The 19468-nt window shown below is 42.5% G+C and overlaps 1 protein-coding gene across 3 annotated transcripts; it reads right to left on the bottom strand.

The window, feature by feature from the left end:
- Positions 1-438: 438 nt before the first annotated feature.
- Positions 439-17739, bottom strand: APOBEC2 (apolipoprotein B mRNA editing enzyme catalytic subunit 2). 3 transcript variants are annotated; one of them, XM_060189769.1, is made up of 3 exons: positions 17469-17739; positions 4173-4728; positions 439-847 (listed from the first exon to the last, which is right to left on the bottom strand). In XM_060189769.1, the coding sequence occupies exons 1-2, from the start codon at positions 17597-17599 to the stop codon at positions 4185-4187; spliced, it is 675 nt and encodes a 224-aa protein (XP_060045752.1). In that variant the 5' UTR covers positions 17600-17739; the 3' UTR covers positions 439-847; positions 4173-4184. The 3 variants fall into 3 exon arrangements, with proteins under 3 accessions (XP_060045752.1, XP_060045753.1, XP_007529821.1); XM_060189770.1 differs by lacking the exon at positions 439-847 and adding an exon at positions 1338-1354; XM_007529759.2 differs by lacking the exon at positions 439-847 and having other exon boundaries at positions 3995-4728; positions 17469-17738.
- Between the last annotated feature and the right edge of the window lie 1729 nt (positions 17740-19468).

Here is a 19468-nt window from a genome sequence, read left to right as displayed (position 1 = left end):
AATGTCTAAATATACAAAACTGAAAATGAATGGGAGAGGATGACAAGTGGAAATTTGCAAGTAAAGTATCCTGCTTTACTATGCAGATAACACTTGGGTCAAAATATTGTTTTTTTAGGCTTCCTCTACATTTAAAGGGATATGGGTTAGTTTAGTGTTATTAATGGAGTGTGAGCTTTGATATTTTCTTTAAACAAAACAGTATTGTGGAGGATTAGCTGAAATGGAATTCTGGAACTCAGCAGGAGTGTGATAAAATGCTTTGTCATTTGCAGATAGTCTTGGGGTCAAATTCCGATGACTTATCACACCGTGAAGCCTGGGGAAAGGAGGCAAGGTCTGATAATCAGAAATGAGCACACTATTCCTGGAACTATAGTTAAAGTCTGGCAAACACCCAGAAATTCACTTGTAAAATTTTGCTCCTACATAGGACTCCAGCCAACCTTTGAAGAAATGCAACTTTAAACATCATCCTGCCATCACCATCAAAGTATAACTTACTGACTTCTCTCACATTATATGTATGTGAACATTGCTGCCCTATTTCTTATTCTATCTGTTAAAAGGTGAATTACTTTATGACAGTACCTTATAAACAGATTTCCCTTGCTCCCCCCCCCCCCCCAGTCATACTTCTTATCTTCAGAGAAGGCAAAAGATACAAGTATTCTCAGCAAAAAAAAAAATCTTAAGATGGTCAGGATTGGGGTGGGAAGTCTGCATTGTGTTGCCTAGACATGTCCTATTCAAAGCCTCCTTCCCATTTTATAGGGCCATAGCCAGGGAGAGCTCTGTTCCTGGGACTTGCTTCTTGTTCATAGTAACTTCTAAATATCCAAGTACCCTAAAAAAACAAAAACAAACAAACAAAAAAAACTTGGTCACAGAAAACCCACATTGCTTCTTTTATTAATGTTGCTGTCTTCTTTCTTTAAAAAATTAAACTAATAATTTGTAGACATATCCACATATCTACATATTTGTAGATATATCCACATATCCACATATCTATTTGTAGATATGTACAGACCCTGTGTCTGAGACTTTCTGCTTAAGCAGTGCATGAAAAGGGGCGGGGGTGGGGCAGATAATTAGGACCTTCAGCAGGGGCCCTGGTGCTTCTATCTGGTAGTCATTTCTCTCCTTGCAGCCCAATTTCCTCTTTCCCAAGAGTAGTTTTACAGAGAGGCAGGGCTGAAGTGATTTACAAAAACAAAAGTGTTTCAAGTCCTCTGAGGGGCCTGTAGCACAAGTGGTGCAGAATGTTGTCCAGCTCCAGCTCTGAGTGGCATTAGCATGTCCCAGGTGGCCTGACATGTCACTGCTACCTTTTGATGGCAGCTGGCAGACCCTGGTAGGAAACAAAAAGCACGTTAACAAGAGTCTTGCTGGCCCCATAGAGCAAAGAGCTCTTTTTGAGCTTGAGTTTTTATGTGTCTTTCCCAACAAGTCTCTGAATTTCTTTTCCACAGTCTCCTGTGATTTCTGGCTTGCCCAGGATTGGATTTGTTTCATTCATGTTTTGTTATGGTTCACACAGAGAAGGTCCCAGAAGGGATCTGCCTTAAGTCTGTTCTCTAAAGCTAAACGTTACTCTGCTATTTTTTTCTTTTTTTAAAAAGATGGACTAAGAAATATGAGACAAATTTTCTTTAGCAAGTACCCATTTCTTAGGAACTTTTTAATTAAACAGAAGTTGTTCTTTTGGGGTTTTAGATTACAACTCTTCTTTTCTGCCAATTTTTTTTTTTTTTTTTTTACAACCTTTCCCTTCAGGAACAAGCAATGGAAATACAGGACAGGGAAGCATGTTAATGGGTCTAGATAATACAGTTATGTACACTAATGGAAGGAGGCTTATAATGTGGAACATGTTCAATAATACTTTATTTAGAAATAATTTGACTTAGAAATGGACTTTTCCCTCAAACTGATTTATCTATTACTTCCATTTAGATTAGTATAAGAGCCAACCCTCAATTATCTAAAATTAAAAGCTTTTTTTAATCCTCCTTGAAATGCTTAATTTTATAGTAGATTTAGCTACATAATTGACCTAATGGAAAAAATAAAATAGCGCATGCACATACACATGCTTCGAGGACCATCTCACTAGGCAGCTGGAAGAAGTAACCTGTGACTCTGAAAGATGTTTAGGAAGAAAGTATATAGAAATTAAAAGTAAAGGGAGTCGGGCAGTAGCACAGCGGGTTAAGCGCACATGGTGCAAAGCACAAGGACCAGTGTAAGGATCTTAGTTCCAGCCCCCAGCTCCCCACCTGCAGGTGGTGAAGCAGGTCTGCAGGTGTCTGTCTTTCTCTCCCCCTCTCTGTCTTCCCCTCCTCTCTCCATTTCTCTCTGTCCTATCCAATAACGACAACATCAATAACAACAATAAACAAGGTCAACAAAAGGGAAAATCTAAAAAAAAATTTTTTTTTAATAAAAAAAAGTAAGCTATGAACCATTCTGTAGAATCTTTGTAGTGTATGTCATTACAGTGATAATGACCACACTAATAAAATCTTAAAGGAATGTATTAACTTTTTTATTTTTAGGGGTTACCTTTAGAAATCTGTCTGGGGGGGGGGGCTACGTGGTGGCGCACCTGGTTGAGTGCACATGTTACAATGCCCAAGGACCCAGGTTCGAGCCCCTGGTCCCCACCTGCAGGGGGAAAGCTTTGCAAGTGGTGAAGCAGGGCTACAGGTGTCTCTCTCCCCCTACCCTCTCAATTTCTGTCTCTATCCAATAAATAAAGATAATAATTAAAAAAAAATCTGTCTTTATCATTCCTACTTAATGCCATTCAGATTGGTGTCTTATTTTATGTGACAGAATACCACGTGGTGTTACCCAGCAGAGAGGATATTACTGAGTTCAGTGAATGGGTTTTTCTTTTTGTCAGGAGTGAGTGAAAACCATGTCTTCATGGATTGGTGAATGCTCAGCTTGAGAATTATCAGGCACCCTTGTGTGCAAGTCTAATAGCAAACGCCTGCCAACATCAAGCTCTGGAACACTGATGGTTCCAAAATGTGTGTCTGAAGCAGCATCTCTTAAGAATATTACGAGTGAGAGGCACCAAAAATAAACTGAGTATATTTATGGAAGGATGCTATCTCATGTTTTATTTATAATGGGATTTGATCCAGAATCAAAGTTGGATAAGAGGGTGACAAAGACCCTTTCTCTGTTACTGATGGGGTTGGGGTTTTAAAGAGTAAATCAGGTCTTCTAAAGGGACATACTCATACCATACTTGTGGTAGCAAACTAGATCAGAGCAAATTGGAGGCAAAAAAAAGGGGGGGGAGGGCCCTTTACCCTCTTTCCTGAGGGTAATCAGCCTATTTTTGTCAGAGTCTAATTTACCCTCAGCCAGAGGCCAAATTGACCTTAATTGTGTCCTAATTATTTGCTTAAATAGCTAATCTTCCAGTTCTCCTATCACATCTGGATATCTATGTGAGGCTACTTCTGAGTTGCTGCCCAATTTGCACGCCTTTTTAACCCTTGCCAACAAAGAACTTGTTGCTATTTTATCCCATGTGTTAAGTTACACTGCATTTAGCACTTTCGTATGAACTCTTCTGTAAATGTTCTTGCATTATATATTCACACAGCAGTTATTGATCTTTTTTTCAAGTAAACCATTTGTTTGAAAACGAATAGCTCATCTGACCAAAAAGAGGGGGCTAAAAAAAAATGTACCAAAGGAACAGGGGAGCTAGCATAGTAATTATGTAAAGTAACTCTCATGCCTGAGGCTCAAAAGTCCCAGGTTCAATCTCACACAACACTATATGCCAGAGTTGAGCAGTGCATTGGTCTCTATCTCTGTTTATTTCTCTATCTCTCACTAAAATAAAATACTAAAATGCTGGAATCTGCATTAAAAAAAGCAAACCTTAGATTCCTATTAGTCTTGACTATCTCAAGCTACAGGGAAAATTAGCTTGATTGGTATAAAAGAATAATAGAGAAAAGAATTTAGGGAAAGGAATTTAATTTACAGGAAAGAGCAAAGAAGTTAAATTGTCTAACATGTTTCTACAATGAACCATAAGCAGAGAAGTGAAATTAAAGAAAAATTGAACAGACCATGCTTTCCATCTGACCTCAAGCTTTCTACCCAAGTTGACAGAGAGAGATGGCGCCAGGACTCACATAAGGCTGCACCTACTTCAGGATCTCCAACAACTTCTCCTCATAGTACAGGAAGTTCTCCTGAATGTCCTCCCAGGGCTGAAAGGCCTTGGATTCACCTTCCTCTTGCTCCACAAAGTTCTGCCAGATGTATTCGAAGTCCTGGGGCTTCATTATCCGCAGTCTGCAGCCAGCTTCCTTCAGCTTCCTCAGAGCTTCCTGGATCTCAGGTTCCTCCCACATGAAGAGTCGCCCCACCAGAATGAGCAGACGCAGGTTCTTGGTCTTGACAAGGGTTTTGATAATGCGGTCGGCACATGCTGCACAGGGGCTGGAGGATACGTACCAGGTCACGTTGTACTGCAGGGCTGGATCGAAAGCCGGCAGGACAGTGTTGAAAAAGGCTTCCTCAGCGTGCGCAGTGGCATGCTCATCCTCTAGATAACCTCGGGATGCTTGCACTTGGCCTCCTTTGTTCTGCACTTCAATCACATAGCAGAGGAAGGTCTTATTCCTCCCAGAACTGTACTCCACGTTGCGGAACTGAAACTTAAAGTAGTTGACAGGCAGTCTCTCCCTGTGGATAAAGGAGACAAAGGGATAGGGAAGAAGAGAATAGTGAGTTCTCCTTTCTGGGACTAGCCAGGAGGAGATTGCTACCACTCAGATTGGTACATTAGAGACAGTGAAAATGAGCCTTGCCTACACTAATATCAGCGACTAAAAGACATGAGAAAACCATTCTCTGAAGAAGACAGAATTTTTAAATTTTATTTTAATTTTTATTTATAAAAAGGAAACACTAACAAAAACCATAGGGTAAGGGGTACAACTCCACACAGTTCCCACCACTAGAATTCCGTATCCTATCCCCTCCCTTGAAAGCTTTCCTACTCTTTATCCCTCTGGGAGTATGGACCCAGGGTCATTACGGGGTGCAGAAGGTGGGAGGTCTGGCTTCTGTAATTGCTTCCCTGCTGAACATGGTTGTTGGCAGGTCGATCCATACTCCCAGCCTAGAAGACAGAATTTGGATTGAGGTATGTATTTTGATTGTCCCACCAGAAAGGGCCTCCAATCACAGATTGTACCATCATTCTCAACATATAACACATTCCTCTATTTCTAAACCAGTGACTCTAGCCTGCCAGCATTGTCACAATCACCAGATTGCCCAGGAAGGACTCAGTGGGTAAACCAAAGGACTTGCAGGCATTCCCAAGTTCAGTACCCAGGACTGTATATGCTAAAGTAATGCTCTGGTTGACTTTCTCTCATAAATATATATTTTTTAATTTCTTTATTAGGGGATTAATGTTTTACATTCGACAGTAAATACAATAGTTTGTACATGCATAACATTTCTCAGTTTTCCATATAGCAATACAACCCCCTTTAGATCCTCTGTCATCCTACTTGGACCTGTATTCTCCCCCCTACCCCCACCCCAGAGACTTTTACTTTGGTGCAATACACCAATTTCAGTTCAGATTCTACTTGTGTTTTCTCTTCTGATCTTGTTTTTCAACTTCTGCCTGAGAGTGAGATCATCCCATATTCATCCATAAATAATATTTTCAATTATATATATATATGTGTGTATATATATATATATATATATATTTAAAGAATCACCTAGAGCTGGTGTATTGCACCAAACTAAAAGACTCTGGGGGTGGTAGCGGGAGAGAGTACAGGTCCAAAAAGGATGACAGAGGACCTAGTGGGGGTTGTATTGTTATGTGGAAAACTGAGAAATGTTATGTACAAACTATTATATTTACTGTCAAATGTAAAACATTAATCCCCCAATAAAGAAATAAAAAAAAAAGACTCAACTAGAGGACTCTAAATGTTAATGCCTGGGCCCTACACCAAACCAATTAAAATGTCTGACACAGTTTTTTTTTTTTAACATTTTATTTACTTATTAATGAGAAAGGAGGAGAGAGAGAAAGAACCAGGCATCACTCTGGTACATGTGCTGCCGGGGATTGAACTCAGGACCTCATGCTTGAGAGTCCAATGCTTTATCCACTGCACCACCTCTTGGACCACACTTTTTTCTTCTTTAACACCAGAATTTTTGTGTACAATTCCATTGTCTTCAATAGACTATGTCATAGAGAAATGGGAGTGGGGGAGGCACAGAGAAGGAGACACACAGCAGCATGTCCCACCTCTCATGAAACTTCCCTTTTACATGATACTTCCCTGTGGTTCTGGGGGCTTGAACATGGGCCTTTACACACGCTAAAGTCAGTGCTCTACCAGGTGACCTGTCTACTGACCCCAACCTATCCCTGGCATAATATTTGTTTAAGCTTTCCAGATGATTCTAATATTTTACCAGGTTTTGAAAAGCAGTATTCAGATAGGAATTTTACAAAGCAGCAGAATTGCAAACTGTCTTAACAGATTTAGTTCATGCCTTTATTTTCTCACCTCATAATTCACATATGTTTTTGGTCAGATATGGAATGGCCTTTAGTATGCAACACCACACTACCCACCCCAGTGACTGCTTCCCAAGTCTATATGTCTTCCCTGGGATGAAAAAAGAATTGCCACTTAAGTGGGCAAGAATTTTTAGTTGTGAGACCAGATGACCCAGTGGTAGCCTTATATATAGTATTGAATTATTTCAAAATCATCAAAGACTTGGCTTCTGCCCTCCAGGCTCTTATATCCTAGAAACTAGTTTCTAGCTTGACAGAGAAGATATCTATGAACATTAGACAACTTCTAAAAATGTGTAGGCAGAGTGAAATTTCTTGAAAGTTTAAGCCTTGCTTCAGGAGACAGTCAGGACATTGGTACAGGTTCTTGAGTAATGAAAGGCATAAGAATGATGTCCACAGAAGAGCAGGCAAGTAGCTTGAAGCAGGTAGAGTGAAAGTGAAGTCCTAAAATTTAGAAAGCTCATTTAGTGTCCTAGTGTACTAACGGTGATGAGTGTGCCCAGTGGTTTCCAGGAAGTGAATGATTAGGGACTGAAAGCATAAGATAAAAGCCAGGTCTTGGGAAAAGTTTGGTAGTATCAGTGATGGGGGGGGGGGCAGGGAGAGGAGCTAGAAGGCATGAGAGCTAAAGAATACTTTTAATTTATTTTTATTTTTTTTGTTTTGTCTCCAGGGTTATTGCTGGGGCTTGCTGCCTATACCATGAATCCACTGCTCCTGGAGGCTTTTTTTTTTTCCCTTTTGTTGCCCTTGTTGTTTTATCACTGTTTTGGTTATTATTATTGTTGTCATTGTTGGATAGGACAGAGAGAAATGGAGAGAGGAGGGGAAGACAGAGTGGGAGGGATAGACAGACACCTGCAGACCTGCCTCACCACTTGTGAAGCGACCTTCCTGCAGGTAGGGAGCTGGGGGCTCGAACCCGGATCCTTACGGTCTTTGCGCTTCGTGTCATGTGCACTTAACCCACTGCACTACCACCTGACCACCAGAATACTTTTTTTTTTTTCAGTGTGTATGTGTCTTTATAAAATAGGGAAGATATATGCTGGTATAAAGACCAAGGAGAATGAAGAAGTTTTAATAGAAGAGATTGAAACATTCAGAAGAAAAGGTGAGGATAAGTACTAGCTGGAGAGGCTGAACATTTTCTCTCTTCAAAAAAAAAAAAATCTCTCTGACTGGGTCTCTGTGACTACTCCAGAAGATGTTCCACGGCAACCATAAACTCTGCTATAAGTACTAGCTGGAGAGGCTGAACATTTTCTCCAAAAAAAAAAAAAAAAATCTCTCTGACTGGGTCTCTGTGACTACTCCAGAAGATGTTCCACGGCAACCATAAACTCTGCTATTGTTTCTGCCCGTTTCCCAGAGAGGTCACCCAACTCCCTGGGTTGGAGGCAGGGAAATTCCTTAAGTCCTGGGGCCTTGGCTTCTTAGGGATAAACAGCAGGGAGATGCCAATGCTGAGTAAACTTGAAGCACTCCTCTTCTCCCCTCAGTGCAATTTATCTACCCAAGTTTCCATAACCCTTTGCTGTCAAGATAAGTTTCCACTGTGGAGATGGATGTGTTTGGCCCCAGGATTCCTTTGGGTACTATACTTAGCTCTCTAAGCTCCTCTATCCCTGCCTGGACATATTTATTATTTACTTAACATTTTGGGCAAATGGGATGACTTGATGCTTCTCCTCTCATCTTTCAAACCCCCCCCCCCACTGGGCTTAGTTCTCCTTAATTAAACTCATCCCATCAGATTTCTTCTGGACTTTTCAGGTGGCCAAATGTTCCTTTTCTTTGAGTGGCTTTTAAGTCATCTGAGAAGCACAGAAGTTTGCCTTTCTTGACCACTCCCCCCTTTTTTTTCTTTGAGTTGTCTTGCCAGATCACCACTTTCACCCACCAACAACCCACAAATCCAACCTAGGGACACATATTTGATACACACTTAAAAGTATTCATGCCTACTTGGTTGTCTTGGAGATGTCACCAGCAACAGTATGTGAAGTCCCTCAGAAGCATTATCCAGCCATGAGTATGAAATGGACCTAGCTCTCAATCATTGTGGAACTTAAGAAAAAAGACAATAAGGGAAAATTTATGGTAAAACTAGAACCATAAATTTGATTGATATAGTGCACCAAGGTAAAAGGGGCATAGGGAAAGAAGGAAAAGGATGGAATGAAGAGGTGAATAAAAATGGAAAACAAACAAGGACAAAAACCCATAAAGCAGAACTTGAATTGGGTGGAGGTGTACTGCACCAAAGCAAAGGACTCTGGGTAGGAAGAGGCTGAGCGGGTATAAAGAGGGCCTTGGGGGTCTTGATATCAACAGTCCTACTGTAAACCATAAACTCCCCAATAAAATGAAAAAGAGAGGAAGAGATAAAGAAAAGAAAAAGAAAAGGAAAGGGAGAAAGAAAGAAAGGGAGAAAGGGAAAGAAAGATCTAGCTTTTAATTATACAATTTTAAGTTGATGGGGTGGTCTGAAGCTGTTGTTTCTCCTAATCCTTTTTTTTTTTTTTTTACAATAATTAATTAGTTTTGCCTGCAGGTTATTACTGGGGCTCGGTGCCAGCACTATGAATCCACTGCTCCTGGCAACACCCCCCCCCCATTTTATTGGATGAGACAGAGAAAAATTGAGAGAGAAAGGGGAACCAGAAAGGGAGAGAGAAAGATAGACATCTGCAGACCTGCTTTGCTAATTGTGAAGCTTCCCCCCTGCAGGTGGGTAGCCAGGGACTTGAACCTGAGTCCTTGCTCAGGTCCTTGCACTTAGTACTATATGTGCTTAACTGGGTGCACCACCACCCAGCCCCCTTTAATTTATTTATTTATAGGATAGACACAGTGAGAAATTGAGAAGGAAGGGGGAGATGGAGAAGGATGGATAGATAGATAGATAGATACAAACATACATACATACATACATACATACATACATACATACATACATACTTGCAGCAATGTTTCACCACTCAGGAAGCATCCCTGGCAGGTAGGGATAGGGGCTTGAACCCAGGTTCTTGTGCACTGTAACATGTATGCTACCACCTGGCCTCCCAGCTCTCCCAGTCCCTCTTAAGCTTTAACATTTTTCACAGCTCCTTTTCTCTAGGCCAGAAAAGAAAACCCAGAGAAACTTGAAACCCAAGGGAGAGGAAGAAAATTTCACTTCTCTACAAATATCTTCTGATCCCCTCCAGCCAGCAGGGCTACAGTTTACTCCACCTCTCAGTTATCAGTATGGATTAGGTTCCATGAGATGGCAAAAGGAAAATTGGGCAAGGGTGAGTTCCCAGTCTTTTTTTTTTTTTTTTTTTTTTTAAGTTTGCACAGAAACTGAGCTTGCTTAGCTCTTCAGTGGGTTTCTTGATCTTATAGAAAGAGCATGGATGTCTAATGTTCTCCGCTTTACCTGGGGGACAGAGAGGATAGAGGTGGGGGTGGGTACCTGGTTGAGTGCACCTATTACAGTGCTCAAGGACTTGGGTTTGAGCCTCTGGTCCCCATTTGCAGGGGGAAAGCTTTGCAAGCAGTAAAGCAGGGATGCAGGTGTCTCTCTGTCTCTCTCCCTCTCTCTCCCTTCCTCTCTTGATTTTTGGCTATCTCTATCCAATAAGTAAAGATAATAATAATGATAAAAGAGGATATAGGTCTGAGCTCTCCTCTAGGAAATCAGACAAGTTGGCATCTCAGAGAGTATAGAAACACAAAAGTAGGGGGCCAGGTGGTAGTGCACCCTGTTGAGCACACACACTTCCATGCGCAAGGATGTGGAGCCACTGTACCCCACTTGTAGAGGGAGTACTTTATGAACAGTGAAGCAGGTATGCAGGTATGTCTGTCTTTCTTCCTCTCTATCTTCTCATCCCCATTCAATTTCTCTTTGTCCTATACAATAAACCAGAACAAAAAAAAAAAAAAGAAAAGAAAAAGAAAAGGCTAGTAGGAGCAATGGCTTCATAGTGCTGGCACCGAGCCCCAGCAATAACCATGGTAGCATTAAAAAGGGGGGGGGAAGGTTTATTTTCATTTCAGTCTTCCTTGCAATTGAGTCTGTATCATCAAAGATATCCTTGATGTTTAGGTGGGAAAGGGTGCCACCAATATTTTAAGTATTTGATAGTTTCTGGTCTAACATCTAGGTACTTGATTCATCTGGAGTTGACTTTTGTTTCTGGTGAGATAAAGTGGTTTGGTTTCATCTGCACATTTCAACCCAATTTTCCCGGCACTATTTATTGAAAAGACCCTCCTTTCTCCATTTAATATTTTGGGCACCCTTATCAGAAATTAGATGCCCATAGGTATAGGGGCTTATTTCTGGGCTTTTAATTCTATTCCATTTTTGTGTGTATCTATATTTGTCCCAGTACCAGGAAGTTTTGATTACAATGGTCTTATAATATAGTTTGAGATCTGGGAGTGTGACACCTCCATTTCTGTTTCTTTTTCTCATTATTGTTTTGGCATTTCTAGGTTCTGGTTCCAGGTAAATATTTGTAACTTTCAGCCCACCTGCATGTTAGTTATCAGGCTCAGGCAAAAATTAGTGAAGCTGTGGGTCTCTTGAAATATACCTAAAATAGACTTCCTAGTTTCTTCTAACATGAAGACTCCAAGTCTCACCTACTATATTCTTACCTTTAGGCTCCTGACTATTAAACAATTTATTCTGCTTTGTATCGTAATGCTTTTCAGCCACCAAGTTGTAGATGCTACCATGACACCAACATGACTAACCTGGGAAGATGACCTCACCAATGTGTACTGGAACCCCGCTTCCCCAGAGTCCTACCCCACTAGGGAAGACAGGAACAGGCTAAGAGTATGGATTGACCTGTCAACTCCCATGTCCAGCAGAGAAGCACTTACATAAGCTAGATCTCCCACCTTCTGCATCCCATAAATATCTTTGGTCCATACTTCCAGAAGGAAAAGAATAGGGAATCTTCCAAAAGAGGGGATGGATATGGTACTCTAGTGCTGGGAATTGTGTGGAATTGTACTCCTCTTATCCCACAATCTTGTTGATCCTTATTAAATCACCAAAAAAAACAAACAAATATAACTGGGGATGGTGGGGGCTGGGAAGATAGCATAATGGTTATGCTTATGACTTTCAAGCCTGAGGCAGTGAGGTCCCATGTTAAGGCCCAACACCACCACCACCATAAGCCAGAGCTGAACAGTGCTCTGGTAGTGTGTTAAAAAAAAAAATCACAGAGCAGATCTGTTCCTCTCCTCTCCTCTCCTCTCCTCTCCTCTCCTCTCCTCTCCTCTCCTCTCCTCTCCTCTCCTCTCCTCTCCTCTCCTCTCCTCTCCTCTCCTCTCCTCTCCCGGATCAACTAGGAATACCAAAGGAGACCATCTGAGACCAAACAAGACAGGACTAGAACGACTTCAGGAACCCACCAAATCACTGGTAAGTGCAAACACGTGTGGCCGGTGGGCAGAGAGGAGTCTAGGGAGAGATTAAGTGGCTGGTAACAGTCCAGCAGCATATCAGTTGAGACACCACCTCCAGTCTGTTCCACCAACAAGGGGACTGCTGAAGGGAGGAGAGGACTCCCCTGAGACTCACCAAGTGCAACTCTGAGTCTCCATTGCTACTGCCCTCAGAATCTGGAGCAGCGGCAGGGAGGCCCTGTGCTGACACCAGGGGACAGAGAATTAACCAGGAAACTCAGGAGAAGACCTATACCTCAGTGGCATAGCAATGGGGCTGTGAAAGTCTCCACTGGATTATCCACTGCCACACCCTGCTTTATCTCTTGGTCAGGAGTCAGTGATTAAGCTAAGAAGCCTACTTATAGTTTTTAAAAAAATCACAAAAATAGGTCAACACAGGTATGCCCACTAGTGAAAGGAAGGAAACATTGATACTATTTTCTTAAATAATCACAGACTTCCTCCTCCTCCTCTTCCTAGTAGCATGTTATAACTGAGGATCATATTTACTTAGAGTATTTTACTTACAACCTTGGCAGATACTTCACTGCTAAAGTGATGAGTGTATTTGTATGATGACGTGGTGGTGCAAGAGAGATGTTAAAGGTAAATTTCTTCACATGGACTCATTTTATGTATCAGTCACAGAAATCAACAGTAATTTCCCTGTCCCCTGCTCTCAGATTGTAATAGCCTCTCTTTGAGCATCACTTCTTTATTCTTTTCTGCAGACAAGCACATTCACATTTCATCTGCTTAGACCCAGACTACTGGGCATTGCAGTCCTCCAAACAGGAGGCAGAGAGTCCTATTATCTAGGAAAAAAATATTGGGATGTGATTAAATGTAAAAAAGATATATTTTCTGAATCTACATTAGACAACACTTATGGTTCCCAAGCATAAATATATACAGTGAAAGGAAGTAACCTGGAAGGGCAGTAGAAACTGGCCTGAGATTAAACATTCTCTCCAGAATAATCATGGTGTGGAAAATACACTCACAGGTGATTGAGTGTTGATGCAGTTCAGCTTTCCTCCCTAGACCCTACAGTGACCTGCGTGAAAGAGGTAGAATTACTCATTTTAGTTTCCTTTTTCCTTTTTTAGATCACTTTCAAAGTGGATGGATGCTAAGGAATGGGAAGTCAAAAGGAGGTGTGTAGAAAAGCAGTGAGTTCTAAGAGCCTGACTTCTAGAGACGAGAAAGGGCTTGATGACCTACTTGCTCCAGATTGGCAGCTCTGGATGGGCCTGTGCTCTAGTAGCCCTGAGCCTGCCCTTCACCCCCTTCCCTAAAGCACCTGCTTTACATCAGGGCTTTGACCTTTCACCAACCCTCAGTAGAGGACTGCATGGCCAGATATTTAAAAAAAGAATATTTATATTATTATTTTATTTGATAGGCTAGAAATTGAGAGGGAAGGGAAGATAGATATATAAATAGATAGATGATAGATAGATAGATAGATAGATAGATAGATAGATAGATAGATAGATAGAGACATACCTGCAGAACTACTTCACTACTCTGTGGTGGGGACTGGGAACTTGAATTTGAGTTCCTGCTTACGGTAATGTGTGTTCTCAACCAGGTGTGCTACCACTTGGCAAATATCTATATATCTATCTATATCTAAGATAGAGACAGAGAAGGCAGAGAGGATGAGAGAATGAAAGAGACCATAGCACCAAGCTTCCTTCAGTGCAATGGGGACTGAACTCGAACCTGGGCCACGTACATGGCAAAGCAGCGCACTATCCCAGTGAGCTATTTCACTAGCCTGCCAGAATTTGTTCTTCATAGAAAAAAATTTTCCAGCATGCTCCAGTCCAGGGTGAGGCACTCATAACAGCAACATTAGTGCCAAGGCCCCTCATCCCTTCTTGCTATTGTTTCTCTTTTCTTTTTCTTCCCCTTTTGTTTTTTCTCTTTCTTTTTGGATAGAGATAAAGTGGTGGAGAGATATTTAAAGACATCACAACACCAAAACTTCCTTCAATGTAGTGGAGGCTGGGCTCCAACCCAGGTCATACACCTGGCAAAGGAACACACTATCTATATGAGATTTTTTTTTTACCTGTCCTCAAGGTTCCTCACCCCTTCTTTCCTGAACCTGCCCCTCCTCTGTGTTACTCAGAGGCCAGGGTAAACTAGTAGCTTAGAAAGTGGCTAAAAAGAGAACACCTGCCTCTGCCACTTATACTTGTTTCATAATAACCCCTTTGATAGCAGGTTCAGCTTTATGCAAAAGCATGTGCAGAATAGCTAGTGACAAAGCCAACCACACAGCAGGGGGTCCTGCCAGGCAGAGCCATAGTCACCCATTGCCCGGATGGAACACAGGGGAGAAGAAGACCAATATAGTGCCCCCAAGTGTCCTTACAGAAAGCTGAATTCAGAAGTAGCCATGCATCACTGGAATCCTCCCACTATCACTGTAGGTCTCCATATACCCTGAACTTCTATCCTCAAGAAGTCCTTTCAGTAACTGCATCACTATTCTAATGTCTAATAGAAACAGTAGATGCAGGGTAGGGAGATGGCATAATGGTTATGCAAACTGACTGATTGATGCCTGAGGCTCTCACATCCCAGGTTCAATCTCCCGTACCACCATAAGCCAGAGCTGAGCAGTGCTCTGGTTGGAAAAATAAAATACGACACCAGGTGTTCACTTACAAAGTCACCAAATGTTATGGAGTTATTAGGAGTAGATACTATTCTTGGTTTCAGGGATAAAACAGTCAAAAGGCAAAGTCCTTCTCCTCATGGAATTCAAATAAATACTGGCAATCGTGGGGGGAAATGGACAATAATTTATATATTATTAGCCAGTAAATACTTGCAATACTTGTTGAATGTAATAAGACCTCTTTTTAACTGCTTTAAACACAGCGTGGTGATTTGGAGTCAACTTTGAGATTGCTCGCCACTTCTTTTTTTTCTCTTTTTTTCACCATTCTGGGATGATTTTTTAAGATAAAAGTAGCAGAGACAGAGGGAGAAAAGAAAAGATACTATAGCACTGAAGCCTCAGTGTAGTGGGGGCCGGGATGGGATATGGGGCATATACATGGTAAAGCAGGTACACTCCAGGTGAGCTGTCATGCCAGCCCACAAACATTCTTTTACCCAAGAAATCTGGGTAAATTACCCATTCCTGCGAGGCTTGGTTATATTATCTGAAAGCTAGATAATCTAATCTCTCAGATTTTTGGACAATATTCGACAACCAAGAAATTAAACTGGGATAGTGTCTTCTCTAGGTCTCAAACCCAATCCTCTGGAGATGATGATGATGATGGTGATTATTTAGCAGTATTGTTTTGCTACCAGTGTTATCACCGAGGCTTCGCGTTGCAGGTGGGAGCTAAGGGCAGGCTTAAACCTCAGGCCTCCTACATTGTAACATGTGCTCTCTATGGGTTGTGCCACCACCTGGCTCGCAGAAGATTAATCTTAAGCAACACTATATCGGATTCCTTTATTATCCTTTCTCTCATTTCAGAGAATTCACTCATCTAGTAGTGCGCTGGTTAAATACCCAGCTTTCTGAAAGAAAGGAGAAAGAAAGGAAGAAAGGACCACCTTGGTTTCCAATATTCACTAGTTTCTGTAGACTTCCCTACTATGGAAGTGTCAAGAAGCCAAAATGAAGTCACAGAATGTAGAAATGTGAAGAGATGCATGCTCACTTCTTGGCAAGTATGAGCTGGCTTTGCTGTGCCTCCTCAGTTTCAGCCCATTTGCTAGCACTTGCCACCATATTCTTTTGTGAATGTGCTTAAGTCTGCTTTCTATTTCCGAGCACCCTACTCAAACCAGAATTATGACAAGTGGGGACATTTCTTTCCTTATCCCTCCTCACATCAGACTGCTTCCCCCAAAGCCACCTGCATTTCTGCTAGTTGGCACCCCTCACCTAAGGAGCAACGTGTAAGTATCCAGCCCTGTTGAGAATCCAGGCCAGAAGAGGAATTGTTTTGCCGAACCCCCCTGACTCCAGGCCACATGAACAAGGAAAGAGAGAAAAGCTGTTCCTTGCTTCTGTCCCTGCACAGGCACAGCTGCACCTCTGGGCTATTTTAAGACATCTGTTTATCCGGAGGTGCCCAGGAGACAGCCTTCCACAGCTGTTATTTGTGGCCAGGAAACCCACAGGGCTTGACCTCCCTTCTGAATGGGTTTCAGGACACCTAGGAAGCTGCCCTATTTCTGAGCCTTATGTCTGCGTAATGGAGACGGGGGAGCTCTGTTTGAGAAGCCTGCGATCCAGGAGGCATGAGATCAGTGGAAAGAGCATTTGTCTGGCATCAGAAAGAACTACCACTTCCTGACTCTGGTCTTGGACAGTCCACTCAATCTCCTACTCTATTTGCCCATCTGTTGTATGACAATGACTTATATCCTAGTATGTGCTCAGTGTTGAATGAACTCTTGCACACACAAGTAAGAAGCACTTAGTCCTAGGCAAATATAAGTTACATCAGAGGACTTAGATATTTTAGAACCCACTGCTCTTGGGACTCAACAATCACAGACTCGGTCTTCTCAGGATATACCCTCCCCTTTTCCTGGGCTGTTCACAACACGGCACAGAATGAATTGTGTACCTGTGCCTGTGACCTAGGACAGCATGGTCCAGTATGCTTTAGGTGTTAGAGAAGGCATCTGTGGAGAGCCACTGGAGTCTCCTAGCTTGGTGACCTTAGCATCTCCCTGTGTCTCTAGTAACCTGGGCTGTGCTACACCTTAAATCTTAGGATGAGGTGCTACTAGTTGATTGGGCAAGCTCAGGGGCTTCAGGAGCTTGGGTGGATTTTTCCCATAGGCTCTTAAAAATCTGAAAATGCCTGAACTGGAAGGGACCTTAGAAATCAATGAGGATAAATTCCTTAGGTTACAAATGAGTAATCAGAGGACATGACTGGAAAACCACTTGCCAAGCTGGTAATAGCAAGGCCAGATTGTCTCCCCCAACCCACCTCCTTCTGTACTCTGAAGTTTCTCTTAGTGTGACTCCTCATCTGTCCAGGCTGGGGGATAGCACAATAATTATTCAAAAAATATTCATGCCTGAGGCACAGAGGTCCCAGGTTCTTTCCCTAGCTCTACCATAAGCCAGAACTGAGCAGTGCTCTGGTATCTGCCTATCTTTCTCTGTAGCTCTCTCATTAAAATAAATAAATAAATAATTGAAAAATGAGATATTAGACCAGTAAATAACTCACGTGGATAGTGCACTACTTTGCCACATGTGCCAAGCCACATTCATATTTAAGCCCTCTACCCAACCATCCTAGATACCACCCTCCACCACCATCCTGCCAGCCCCTCCACCCTCAGACCTGTCCTCTTCTAAAGAGATCCCAGGCCTGTACCCAGGGCTCACCCTTTGACGATCTCAAAGGGTGGCAGCTCAATCAACTCTTTCAGTCTGGCAGGGTCGTCCAGGTTGTCCTGGTCCTCCCCATTCTGGGAGGCAGGTTCAGGGGCTGCAGCAGCCTCTTCCTTCTGGGCCATGGAGGATCTGTGGCTCAGGGAGTCACTGGGAGAGAGGAAAGGTGGCGATCAGGCCAGGGCCCGGTGACAGAGTCCCAAGCAGCTGTCAGCAGCTAAATCTGACTGGGGATGACAGAGAGGAGAGGCTAGGCTTAGTGCTCTCAGTCCCAGGTCACAGGCTTTATAACCAGACACCTCCAGCCCCTCCCCCTGCTTCACCCTCTATCTATTTTTCTAATTGAGTGACAGAGGTGTACCCAGCCTGGAATGGGGAGGGGGGTGGGGAGAATGGAAAGTCTAGCCATTACTATCCCCTATTTATCAGTAGGCAAAGACAGGAAGTTGGCAGGTGGAAAGGCTTGCCCTGATCTCCCTCCCCGAGCAGGCGCACAGGCAGTCTCTCCCTTGTCCCTCACCTCCTCTGTGCTTCTCACCCAACTTGCTCAGCTCCCTATTGTGGCATCCTGAGGTTAAGAGGAGAGTTTCTAGCAAGAATGAGGGCTCCAGGTGGGGTTGGGGGACTTGTGCTGTGCTGAAAGGGGTGGTTGCAAAGATATCCCAAGGGAAACTCAGGTTCAAGAAAAAAGGGTGCTGAGAAAGGATGGGGTAAGAGCTGTTAATCTGGAAAAAAACTGGGATGTTGCTGTTTGATTTGTTATGAGCATCAAATGCAATGTCAAATGTACCTGGGTTTCATAACTGCTATTTAGGGGGCCTGGAGGTGGTGCACAGGGCAAAGTTAATTTGAATGCAAGGACCTGTGTTCAAGCCCCAGGTCCCCACCTGTAGGGCTAAATCTTCACTAGTAGGAAAACAGTGATGCAGGTGTCTCCCATATTCTTTCTCTCTCCTATTTCTCTCTTGTCCTGCCAAGTAAAAAAAAAAAAAAAAAGATAAAAGGGAGTAGTGGAGTTATGGTGCAGACACTGAGCCCCAGGGATAAGTGTGATAGCAATAAACAAACAACAACAACAAAAAAGCAGTGCTTCTATTTACTCAGTTTTGCATCTATTTGTTTTTTAATAGATCAGGCTGGGAGGCGAACTGTTTGCATTTGAAATTGGACTTAATGCTCTCAGAGCTCCTGGGTGGGGGGGTGGGGGGGACAGCGGACATCATTCTTGCTACACAAGGGGCAACGGAGACTCAAAGAAGGGTTCAGACTTTGTTTAAGGTCATGTGACTTAGGGAAGGCAGATTCAGGGTTAGCTTCTAGAAGATTTTTTACTTCAGAGCTGAATTGTTCCTCCTCATGAACATTTCCCTGTCTAATGAGTACTTTGCTCATTTAATAAATATTAATTGAGCATCTATTACATTTCAAGCACTGGAAATGTGACAAAGAACAAAACCAAGGAGCACTCCTACCCTTGTGGAATTGAGAGAGTTGGATAATAAACAACGTAAGTAACAGGTATATTTTCTTCAGTGGTGCTAGGTGCTAAGGAGAACAAACAGGGAAAGGAGACAGCGTGTCATGGGCTGAAGTTAAATTTTTGTTGGGTGGTTGGGAATGGATTTGGAAAAGGAGAAAATTGATAAAAATCTTTAAAGGAGGTAAGGGAAAAAATAACCATATAGATATCTAAAGAGAACATGTTCTGAGTGGGAAGAGTAAGTGCAAAGGCCATGAGGTGAAGACATCCTTGGTGTATTAAGGAATGAGTAAGGATACCTGCATGACTTCATAATCCTAGGAGATGAGGCCAAAAAGATAAACAAGGGCTAACTGGGACAGGGGTTTATAGGCAATTGCAAGGAACTTGACTTTTTCTCTGAGCTAGATGGGAGGCCAATGCCTTCAAACAGATCAGGCACATAAGTCCAACATATTTTTATAGGATCATTCAGACTGCTAGCCCAAATGGAAGAAACTGGAGATGCAGAGGA

This window comes from Erinaceus europaeus, chromosome 4 (assembly GCF_950295315.1).
Source record: "Erinaceus europaeus chromosome 4, mEriEur2.1, whole genome shotgun sequence".
Classification (NCBI taxonomy): Eukaryota; Metazoa; Chordata; class Mammalia; order Eulipotyphla; family Erinaceidae; genus Erinaceus; species Erinaceus europaeus.
Note: the sequence above shows the minus strand (reverse complement) of the source record. Positions and strands in the feature narration are given on the sequence as shown.